Source organism: Berghia stephanieae, chromosome 9, assembly GCF_034508935.2.
Source record: "Berghia stephanieae isolate SIO BIC M18660-M18661 chromosome 9, UCSD_Bste_1.3, whole genome shotgun sequence".
In the NCBI taxonomy this organism is placed as follows: domain Eukaryota; kingdom Metazoa; phylum Mollusca; class Gastropoda; order Nudibranchia; family Aeolidiidae; genus Berghia; species Berghia stephanieae.
Genome location: NC_088368.1, coordinates 1,634,401 through 1,647,020, shown reverse-complemented (window position 1 = coordinate 1,647,020; position 12,620 = coordinate 1,634,401). Strand labels below are relative to the sequence as shown.

Below are 12,620 nucleotides of genomic sequence, written 5' to 3'. Positions count from 1 at the left end.
AAACAGGGTTGTTGTGATGAATGCTATTACCTTCTATTTTATTTGGGTGGACAAGGGGAGGGGAGGGGGGGGGGGGTCAGAAAGAAATCATGACTGATTTCAGTCCAATTGCATGTGCGGCTAAGTGGTCTAGTGGTATGACACTTGCCTTTGGATTGGAAGGTCCTGGGTTCAAATTCTAAGTGGCACATAATTGAGTCCTCGGAAAAGGAAAAGGCTCTTTACTTGCATTCTCTCATTGTACTCAGGTTAAAATGAGTACCTTGCCATTAACAGCGTTGTCTCTCTCCACAAATACAAACCTTGTAATGTCGCTTTCATGAGTTGTGTTTCATCTTACATGTGCCGTGTTTCATCTTACATGTTTAGTGTTGTTGTTGGCTTGGGACCCCTTGTAAAGCGCTTTGAGCATTTTTAGTGGATATTACGCTCTATAATTTTTAAAAAAAGTGAGTGCCCTGCCATATGACAAGACCACAAAGCCACAACTTTAGTTTCCATTGGATGGTTTATCCCAACACAAAAATGATGTAGTTTACATTTCCAAGGATTTCCCTCCACAAGGAATCAGCTGGGACATTTACATAGTTCAATATCCACTGAACAAGCTCAAAGGGCTTTACAAGGTGTCCTTAGCCAACAGCAACACGTTATATGTAGGTTGAGACATGATACCTGTTAGGCAAAATTAACATTTATGTCTGACAGAAACAATGCTGTTAACGGCTAGGTACTCGTTTTACACCTGAGTATAATGAGAGAATGTGAGTAAAGAGCCTTTTCCAAGGACTCAACTATGCGTTGCTCAGAACAGGACTCGAACCCTGGACCTTCCAATCCAAAGGCGAGTGTCATACCAGTAGACCACAAAGCCTCATACAATAAGCTTGGCTGTCAGACATTCTGTCTGAACGAGTATTCTTACACTATCCACCACTGCTCATACCCATAGCCAGATTGTCCTATGCAAACCTACTTGACCTGATTCTGGCCATGTGCATTGAGTATTCCAACCAAGAACACATCACAATGCAAGGTTGCTGATTTCCCCGATATTTACAGAATTCGCTATGTTAAAAACGTCAGTATATTTTCCAATCACCTGGTGAACAGTAATAAGTCAGTACATAATGTCTTTGTCTTGGGAGTCCAGTTTTCAGATCGGTGTCGGTTAATGTTTGCACTAAAGTTCAATAAATGTTTGCCCTACTGAATTGACAAACTGGACAATTCTTGTGCCCGATACTTTGCAATTATTGTCATTCATCTGATCTCTGCCCATGCTCATTATTACCTGTATTTGTTTTATGAAAGGATACAATGTAACCTTCAGCTATTGAAGCCATCTTTTTATTTTTTATTTTATATTTTTATATTGAATCAACTCTTTGCTTACTATTGATAACCGTATATTTAAATTGATTTCAATTTTACCTTCCAGTTTTGCCGACACCCGTCACTACAAGGTAAAATGAAATTCAAAACAATACCAAAAAGAAATATATAAAACCCCCAAAAACAAATCCCAAAAGATAGCAACCTTTGATGTGTATATAAAACAGTTTGAATCATTGATACCCAATGTCGTCAGTTTTGCTCCCGAACTGTAGCACCAGTCCTATTGAAAAGCTTTCAAAGCAGAAAGGATATTGTCTAATGATGTGAATATAATAATAATAATGATAATAATAATAATAATATAATAATAATAATAATAATAATAATAATAATAATAATAATAATAATAATAATAATAATAATAATAATAATAATAATAATGATAATAATAATAATAATAATAATAATAATAATAGTAATAAAAATAATAATAATAATGTAATTTATTTATATATATATATATATCTGTTATGCATTCTATTCAAACGACCCATTTTGGCCAGAAAACTTCCATGTCAAATATCCATCAATAACGATAACCTCAAGTTGTCAAATCTGAGATTCCTAGAGTTGTCTGACTTGACAATTTGAGGTTATCTTAATCCATTGATATTTGACAGGAAAGTTTGCTGGCTAAAACGAAAAGAAAAGGTTTTTTTTTTTTTTCTGGTTTTTTTTTTTTGTTTAAGTCAAATCAGAGGTTTTACATGTACGTTTTGAAGGTCTTTTGACATTTGAAGAGACAGTCAAATATGTTAAATTTTGAAATAATAAAAAATCAGCATTCTGATTGGTCAGGTAAAAACGGATGTAGGGATAAATCATTATGGTTGACCACCTACAGAACAGCTCTTGATATGTCATCATGCTTTCTGACTGGGTGTCTCTTCCCCATACAAAATATAATTCCTTTTACCATCTCCTAAGGTAGATTTTATCCCAATATCACGTGTGAACCAAAATCCCATTTCTGCCTTATTTAGTTGTCCATGTTTTTAAAATTTTGTCCCATCAACTTCTGTTTACTCTGTTATCTAATCTTGTCATCTTACATTTTCCATTTACTGTTATATGCCTTGAGGTGTCACTTTTATGGTCACTTCTTTGAAAGTCGATCTGGTTTTTTAATATACATGTTTGTTTTCATTGGTTTATTTTTGTTGTTGGCTGAAAAAGTGTTTGAGCCCAAAACGTTCTGTGTCTGGTATTTTGTTCTTTTTTGATGTGTTATATTCATGTTTTGTTTATTACTTTTTATGGGAAAGGGCGCTTTAGAAATATACTTTATCATTGAATGATTCAAGATGGCGCAAGAACGTTGAAAATAATTATTTAAAAAATGATATTAATAAAAAAAATGAAATAACAAAAATTAGACCATTTTTTCTGGAAAATAGTGAAAATCAAATCCTTTTATTGAAATGGACAATTTTGGTTTAACCAAAAAAAAAAAAATGCTTACGTGATTTGATAGAACGAGTCGTTGTGAGTATTTCAACGCCATGAAAAGATAAATGTCATAAATAATAAATAATGTCATACACTCTAGCCGGACTAGACAGAGGGATAGAACTGTCAGGAGTTTGTACGTGTTATGTCTATTATATCGGAGAATTCGTTGCAAAATACTTTGACTGTTACTATTGTAAACTTACCAAAGGTAAGAAAAAAAAATAACTAAAAGGGATTTATGTTTTCCTTATTCAATCCAAAAATGTATAATTTTTTGTTTTATTCTTTGTTCTTGTTTTTTAAAACTCAATCACATAATGTTTGCTTTTGTACATAATATCATCCTCTGGCATAAGATCTGATGTATTTTTCAATCCACCACAAATTAATGGTTAGTATCAATGAGTGGAAGTAACTCTGACGGAATAGATTGGAAATGACCTAACATAAATAAAACTGACATGGGTTTGCGACTTCTGGTTGATATACACAACATGTTGCTTACATTGCAACAACACTTATTTTGTTTGTGTCGTGAAATTAAGTTAGTGGGTTGTACTTATGATGACAACATAAAATAGGCATTGATGTTGACGTTCTTGGGCTTAAATGACGTTTGATTCATTATCATAAAACATGTTTACACATGAAATTCTTTCAATTAACTTAGTTATTCTTGACTCATTTTTATTATTTTAAATTGTACACTTTTTTTTTCAAATGACTTATTCAAAATATGTTGGTCTCATTAGTTTTAAATACATTTTTATATACAGAAGAGTACACTTATAATAACACTCTTGTTAAAAAAATTATGGAAATTATAAACATATGCTTTCTTGTTTGTTTTATTTTGTTTGCTTTATTTTTTAAAATCATATCAATAAAATGATTACGCATACCGCAAACAAGCCATAATGAATGAACTTAAAAGTTTTAACAAAGTCATGGGTATGCCCTCTTTATGTATTTTCCTTCTTTGTTTATGACCGATATAAGGAACCAGCATTGATAGCGCCTCTATCCAACCAAGATTTTATTCATGGTGGACAACGAGGAGCAATGCATTTATAATGATAGTACAAAGATGTTGATTCCAATATTTCAATTAAGTCTGATTAATAGTTTAGGTAGGAGAGTAGCTTCGATGTTGTTTTAGTTAGTGCACAGTTTCATAGAAATCGTATGCTGGTGATGTTTGTTTGTTTGTTTTTGGTGTGCCTTTTTTAAGATCATAAAACAATAAAACATTGATGTATGTGGTGCTGGTGCTGTATGAATTAATATTTATATTATTACTATTACTGATACTAATTGTATTATTATTATTATTATTATTATTATTATTATTATTATTATTATTATTATTATTATTATTATTATTATTATTATTATTATTATATTATTATTATTATTATTATTATTATTATTATTATTATTATTATTATTATTATTATTATTATTATTGACATTTTAAAAACAATAAATACGATGAGATGAGGTAAATGATTTTGGGTATACAGTCTTCAATGAAAAAAAAGAAAATAAAGAAAATAAAGAAAAACCAGCTGGTTTCTTTGTACAAAATGTGAATGATTGGAATTGTGAATCTGATGTGTTTTGATCTATTTATATACCATAGTTAGATTTTCAACTCAGCATTTAGCTTTCCTCTCTGATTTGTGCCATGTGTTATTTATGCTCTACAATGATAAAACACTTTTTAAAAAAAAACTTGGTCAGAATTTATATATCATATATATAATATATATATATATTATATATATATATATATATATATATATATATATATATATAAATATTAATATATATATTCATATATTGATATCAGGTAATTCAGAAGTGTAAAAATAGAAAGTCCTGTGATTTATCGTTTATTGATATTTCATATTGACTTGACCTCAGGGTTAACTGGATCAGGTGAAAAACCGCTGTTTAAATGTGTGAAATTTCACAATTTACTTCTTGTTACATCTTGTGTGTGTGTGTGTGTGTGTGTGTGTATGTATGTGTGTGTGTGTATGTGTTTTTTTGTTGATTTTTTAAAGTATTTTTTGTTGTCAATGAATGATTATAACGTAATGTTAAAAATTAACTTGACTTTTTTATCCATATCTACAGTAAAATCCCATTAAATCCCATGTCTACGATGTGGGAGCATTTGGTAGTAAAATGTGTCAACATTGACATTATCGATGAGATAGAGAACTCATACTTGTACTGGCAATAAATAATGTTAGTGATAGGGCAATGTCTCTACTCTATATCTATTATTTTATTCATATCAATGATATCCTTGTTATACTGTATGTTAGGTTTTAATTGTTTATGATTATTTATGATAACTGATAGCATTGGAGGGAATCCCATGTGCCGGAGCCTATAAATATTTGGCTGGGACTTTAACTATTTAACTGCCGTATTCTGGAATAAACACGTCATTAAGAATTTAGCCAGAAAACTCGTCCTTCAAATATCAATCAATTTAGATTACCCTTATCTTGACAAAACATTCTCAAACCTGGGACTTTGCGAAGTCCCAGGTTTGAGAGTTTTTGTCAAGATGAGGGTAATTTAAAATGATTGGTATTTGAAGGACGAGTTTTCTGGCCAAATTTCCTAGAATACGACTAGCAGGTTAAGGTGACCTCGTTTTCAAGACAAGAATAGATTTGTCTTTATTATTTCTTTTTGTTCCCTGTTTGAGCTAGTCCTCATTTGCCTGCTTTCCTTGTGTGCTATTGGTGCAATACCTCCAATATCTAGAATCTTTTACATATTTTCCCCCATTATTTTCCATTTTACTGGCACTTTAATTACCTATCTGTCTTAACCCTCTCCTTACCAACTGTAGGAAAATCGTCACATTCGTTACGATACAACCAACATTTGTCTTATTCAAATTTCTCTGGTAAAATTTAAATAAAATGAACAATGTGTTGTAGAGCATGTCTTGCTAAATACATTATTTGTCACAAGAACTTACTGTTATTGTGTTTGGGTGATAAAAAATCTATTTTTGTGTTATTTTGGTGTGAAGTTTTGGGGAAAATCATGAAAATGGCTGGTAAGGAGAGAGTTAAGTGCCAAGAAAGTCCTGTAGACCATACACGTATTACCTCCCTTTATGACGTTATATAAATTGACCCCCAACCACCATTTGTTATTTACACATATTCATAACATGCCATATCTTTAAAAATGCTCATCTCATTGATTTGCTTCGACATCCTTTGTTTTTCCTTCTTTTTGATTTTAATTTGAATTGATTTCATTTCTATTATAATACAGACCTGCCTAGGAGATTAAAATTGTAGTTGCTAAAGTCAACTTTAAAAACCAACAATTTTCCCTCACACGAATTAAATAACGCGTCAAAATATTTAAAATGATGTAGTCTGGCATCAACTTTCATTTTCAATAAGTTTTAATGACTTAGAGATGTTCTGAAATTGGAGCTAAAATGTCGTAATGCTACGAATGTTTGGAACGAGTAGGCAGACCTGATTATATGTGACACATCAACTCAGACTGGTATTTTGTCGGGGCGGACCAAAGGATCAAAATGGAATCCATGTATTGTCACGACCAGGACGTTTGGGTTCACAACGACGTGTACTTGTTTACAGGTCTGATGACCCAAATTGTTTTGGGCCCATCGTTGTCATGGAAATTATGCTCTCAAAGCAACGCTAAATATTGTCCATTACAGCCATGTTAAATCAGGCCCATCATTGTGTTTGATTATCAGACCTGCAAATGTGTTCACCTAAGTTCATATTATGAACCAGAATGAATAATAGATGGTTTCTTACTATGAAAAAAAAATGAAAAATAAAAATTCTATATATTTTTTTGAATTAAACAAAAAATTGATAAAAGAAAGAAATAAAACGACAAAAAAAAAACAAACAACAACTCCCTCCAATTTTACTAATTATGATATGACATTTGCATTCCATCTTTCCTGTTTTACACCGTGTGTGAAATAATACCATGTAGAGACATTTAGTCTACATTTATCCACGCCTTTATTATCTCACATTTGTTATGTTATAAGTTTATTTTGATTTCCATAATAAATGTTCATGTTGCTTTCATAAAATATTTGATTCTTTTCTTTTCACATCTTTTGTTATGATTATAATTTTTTTAAATATCTGAACGACAAAAAAAAAAAAAGTAATCGTTCAGAGCCACAAGTTCCCAGAGCAGGAGTTCTTCCCTGTTCCTGTGTGTTAAAATGACAGTAAGTAAGTGTGATAGTTGCTTGATCCCTTTCGATTAGATGCAAGTACTTTCCATCATATTGAACAGACCCATCCACCACTGCTGAGAGTACAGAGAATCCCCCACCCTCCTCCCACCTCAATAAACAAAAGTCCCAAAACCTTGACTGCCCCCAGAACTGACACCAGTTTCTCTACTTGATAAAGAACTGAACTCAAATTATGTCTTTGTCCTCGTCTTCTCGTGTTCAATGCATCATGTGTTGTTTGATGCAAGCGAGAGTTCACAGCGTAAAACGTGTACCCTTGTGAAGAATATATAGGTATTAAAATGATCCCAACTATCGGGATTTGAATATTTTTACTTTGTAAACATTTGAGTGGATTCTCCACTGTGGACTCCTTCTGCTTGTGCTTTGATGGGATTTTATAGGGAATGAGATTAGGGGAAGAGTAGCGTTCCTTGATTGGACGTCACCTTACAGAGAGAACGTCAAAATGGTTTTGCGCATGCGTCTCCCTCGTCCTCACTTTCGGTGAAGTGTCTCATGCCGCTTTCACCGGAAGCGAGGACGAGAGACGCATGCACACAACCAACATGACGTTCTCTCTCTAATAACTTCTCCGCCGGTGACGTCCAATCAAGGGACGCTACTCTTCCGCTAATCTCATTCCCTATAGGTAATGTCAAAATATACACGTTGATAGATAGTCAACAGAATTATTGGTTCCCTGTTTGAACCAGTTCCCCTTTGTCTTACTTTTTATTTGGTTCTTTAACTTCAGATCTAGAGCTTTTAGGTGATCTCAAACTAAGTGCTTTGACAGTGTGCTCTTGGAATCTACATCTGTTCCCTGTTTGAACCAGTTCCCCTTTGTCTTACTTTTTATTTGGTTCTTTAATTGTAATTCTAGAACTTTTTACTATCCCATTTTCTTCCTTTTTACTGGCGCTGATATGACCTTAATGTGTTGCAAGCGCCATAAAACCCTTAAAAACAAAAACAAACATAGAGCTGTTTCCCTATCATCTCTCTTTTTACTGACGCTGTTATGACCTAAGTGTTGTAAGCACTGTAAATTGTAAATCCCATAAAAACAGTCTTTTTCTTATTCTTTTCTGTCTTTCTTTCTTTTTAAAAGTTTAATAAGTTTATCTTGTAGCAGTGTCTGACCACAATTCTTCCTGAGATAGTATTGTTTCAATTACCAATAAACGTTTTTGAAACAAACAAACAAACAAAAAGTCAAATAAGTAAAAAAAATAAATAAAAAAAATAAATAAAATAGGAGGAAAAAAAAAAAGAAGTAGAGAAAAGACAAAGAAAAATCTTTTTAAAATAAAAAAGAGAGAGAAAGATGAAGTAAAAAGTCAAATTTCAGAAAGCACCCTCAATTTGTTGTGAAATTTTAAAGTAAAATTAAAATAGAGCAAATATTCTTTTTCAATTTCCTTATCTCATTGCCTCGATTCAATGCCTCGACTTATAAAAATTTTGACTTTTCTTGCAGTTATACTTATATTGATGTAAACAGTAAAATCCTTTAAGGTATTGAATGTAAATGTGGCTATAAAAATACATTAAGTCATTCAGAGTGTTTTGTCACTTTTCATTTATACAAGAATTAAAAAACAACAAGAAGTCATTCAGCGGAGTTTATATCAGCTTCTATATCGTGAAACAAACAACAGCAATTTCTTTCTATCTTTTGGAAGGGATGCTGGTCTATTGCAAAGTACTTTACTCCAGATCTAAAAGACCCAGCTACCCAATCACTGCTGGGTGGACAGGTGGGGGGGGGGGGGGGGGGGTCAGAAACCATCTCGACTTCACCCAGGATCAAACTTGGTCCCTTTGCATGTGAAGCGAGTGCTCAACCAACTGACCCCTACAAGAATAAAAGTAAATAAATAAATCAGTTTACAAAAATAATTAAAAGCCTAAATCCCAAATTTATTGGTTAAATACCCACACCATAATAAAACAATGTATTTTCGTCCTTCCCTTTTTATTTGTATCAAAAGCTAAAACTAAAACTTCAAGCTACGGTCCCTTGTATAATAACCACACCATTAGTTCTAATTAATATTCTTGTTGTTTTCTATCTCATTTCAGGGACACGGCTCCTCTCACAAAGAATATGGATTCCCCTATATTCCACCTTTAAATGAATGGATTCCCCTATATTCCACCTTTAAATGAATGGATTCCCCTATATTCCACCTTTAAATGAATGGATTCCCCTATATTCCACCTTTAAATGAATGGATTCCCCTATATTCCACCTTTAAATGAATGGATTCCCCTATATTCCACCTTTAAATGAATGGATTCCCCTATATTCCACCTTTAAATGAATGGATTCCCCTATATTCCACCTTTAATATGAATATCCCCTTAATAATGACATATTCCACCTTTCAATGAATGGATTCCCCTATATTCCACCTTTCAATGAATGGATTCCCCTATATTCCACCTTTAAATGAATGGATTCCCCTATATTCCACCTTTAAATGAATGGATTCCCCTATATTCCACCTTTAAATGAAAGCAAGTTGCTGTCTGGAAATACCAGCCATTTTCGTTTCTTTTACAAACAAAACACATTTTCCTGTATTTCCATTACAATGTGCCATCGTGAACTAACAAGAGAGTTTGATAAAATGAGCCCATACGAAATGTGAGATATCAGACCTGTAAATAAATACACACAGGCCATATTTTTACTTTTGACACTTCTGGTTGGGCTTCCTGTCTGGTCTCACATAGCAGGCAGGGTGGCATTGTGTATTTTATCCCCCGTTAACAGTTTTCCAATTTGCTTTTCTGTCTTTGTCTTGGAATGAGATTACATGGTTTTGCTCTGGCCCTGGGCGTAGTGCTTGGCTGGGAGGGAAACAGTCAAATGCATAGTTATTGTTTTGGGAGATGATATTTTTTTCCATTGTAAATCATCTCTCTGATGTATTGTTTTCTCGAAAGTATTATGTAAGCATATATATCGTTAAATCTTTCATCCACCAAACAACCTTTACATGTTTATTTTGATTATTTCAAAGGTAATTACAATGCTTGTAGAGAAGACCTGAATGCCGTGAATTGGGATGCTCTTGAAGGCTACGGTGTGAATGACTTTGGCTGGGAGGGAAACAGTCGAATGTATAGTTATAGTTTTGGGAGATGGTATTTTTTCCTTGTATATCATCTCTCTATTATGTACTGGAATTTTTATTTTATTTTTAACATATGATTTGTTAACATTTGAATGTATTCTTCTTAGTGGAATCTTGTACTGGTGTCTGGGTGAGACTTTTATGTGATCTCAAACTAAGTACATTGATAATGATAGTGTGCTCTAGGAATCCACATCTGTTCCCTATTTGTGCCAATTCCCCGCTGTCTTACTTTTCCTCAAGCCCTTTTAATTGTACATATATCGAATGTTTTTAACTATCCAATTTTCTTCCTTTTTACTGGCGCTGATATGACTTAAATGTGTTGCAAGCTTCTTAAAAACGATCAAAACCAACAAAAACAAACAAGTGAATGAATGGTTTATTAACCAATTAAATGAATGAATTGATACATTTATAAATGATTGATTATCTAATTAAGTAAAATGAATAAGAATATACAGCCTACCCATGTTTTGGTGGAGACTCGGATCTTGTCAGATTTCATACGAGTACGAGACAGTCCATTCACACTGACTTTTAAATTCAGAAAAATGAGTGGAGCAGGCACTTATGTTGATAACAATAATAAATGGAGTGAATAGGAAAGTGCCTGAAGACAATAGAGAATAAAAACATCGCGGCGGCGATGGGGGCTTGAACCAGCGACCTTACTGGTACGACAACTCCGCCTGGCCGGGGTGATCGTGACTCTACCGTATGACTTATCCACGACCCCACTAAAAAGTCGTTTCAAACTCTATGTCTATCTTGAGCCACTCTCACTCACCCTGACTTCTTGAGGTCATGGGTTCAACACACACAAACTTCGCGAAGTTAGTTGCGTAGTTTTCATTCTCTGTTGTCTTCTGGCACTTTCCTACTCACTTCATTCACACTGACTGTAACTTTGGTAACCTTACTTTTGACTTTGATCTTAAACTTAGACCAGTGGGGTTTTCTGTCATCAGGACATACCGTGCCTTATTTGTTTTTGTTCTCATGACCCCCCACCCTTCCATATTATTATGTGTTAATCATCATGACATATTTTGATAAAGGAATGAGCTGGTGGTGTAGTGCTTTGTTACACGCCTTTGGTTTGGTGAATAGTTTGAATAGTAATGAGTGCGAATCCTGATGGTGACTTTTTAAAAAATGCATAGTTATTGTTTTGGGAGATTATATTTTTTTCCTTGTAAATCATCTCTCTGTTTTGTATTATTATACTTGTTATTTTTAATGTATAATGTAAGCATTTGAGTGTGTTCCTCTTTTTTGGATTTTGTGCTTGTGAGACTTATAGGTGATCTCAAACTAAGTACATTTGTTGTATGCTCCTGAAATCTACATCTGATCCCTATTTGTTCTCAGTTCCCTATGTCTTACTTTTTCTTGGGTGCTTTAATTGTAATTCTATAACTTTTTACTGTCCCATTTTCTTCCTTTTTACTGGCGCTGATATAACCTAAATGTGTTGCAAGCGCCGTAAAACCCTTAAAAACAAAAACAAATCAACGAGTGGAGTAATGTTTGTAAAATGCCATACCCAAAGACATAAAACGGAGACCATTCCTTTCCTATTATTGACCACGATCAACATCGCTTGCTCATGTTACAAGACGACACACGTTGCTTAGCTACTGTCACCAAAATCCCAGAGGGTTCTACTAAAATACCCTATTGTCCTGGAGGGTTAACTCGTATACACTTTAATAGAAATGACATTCACACACATTCCTCTCCCCCCCCCCCCCCCCCCAACCCATCCATCCTCCAAACTATCCCCACCCTAGTCAACTACATATGCCCCCCCCCCCCCCCCCCCACTCCTGCAAAGATAAACCAAAACCAAATGCCAAGACCATGCATCAAGACTAACAAGGCTGTGTGTGCCTGCCATGCATGCATCATTGATAAACAAATGGCTGAATGAGTCACACTTGGAGGTGTGAAGACCATACGACACTACTATCATTGATAAACATTCACAAATTCCATATTCATGACCAAGGGAAGCTACTGGACATTTACCTATCACTCATTTCGAATTGGAAGGTTGTCCCCCTTTAAATGAATAAGACAAAACTTGCTAAAGATCAACTTTTTATCTTGTCCCAAAGAGATTATCTTATGGAAACTACACTGTAGATGGATAGATATATACAGATAGATAGAATATATGGTTTTAAGAAACTATATTTATTTCCCCCCAAAAGTATATATTCAACTAGAAGTTCGATCTCAGTTTCACTTTTAAACTTAAATGGCTTGATTTGAGGAGGGTGTGCTTTTTAACCTTTTGAACATGAATACAAAATAAATAAATTTGTTACTTCTCT

At 33.7% G+C, this 12,620-nt stretch overlaps 1 protein-coding gene across 1 annotated transcript in view; it reads left to right on the top strand.

Annotated features, from left to right (window-relative positions):
- LOC144979462 (high affinity copper uptake protein 1-like) overlaps positions 1-12,620 on the top strand; it is a 23,506-nt gene extending 10,886 nt beyond the window's left edge. Inside the window, exons 7-8 of the mRNA XM_078926125.1 lie at positions 1,442-1,466; positions 9,218-12,620. Of these exons, the coding sequence (XP_078782251.1) occupies positions 1,442-1,466; positions 9,218-9,269 (77 nt within the window). The 3' untranslated portion in view covers positions 9,270-12,620. The remainder of the gene's footprint in view (positions 1-1,441; positions 1,467-9,217) is intronic.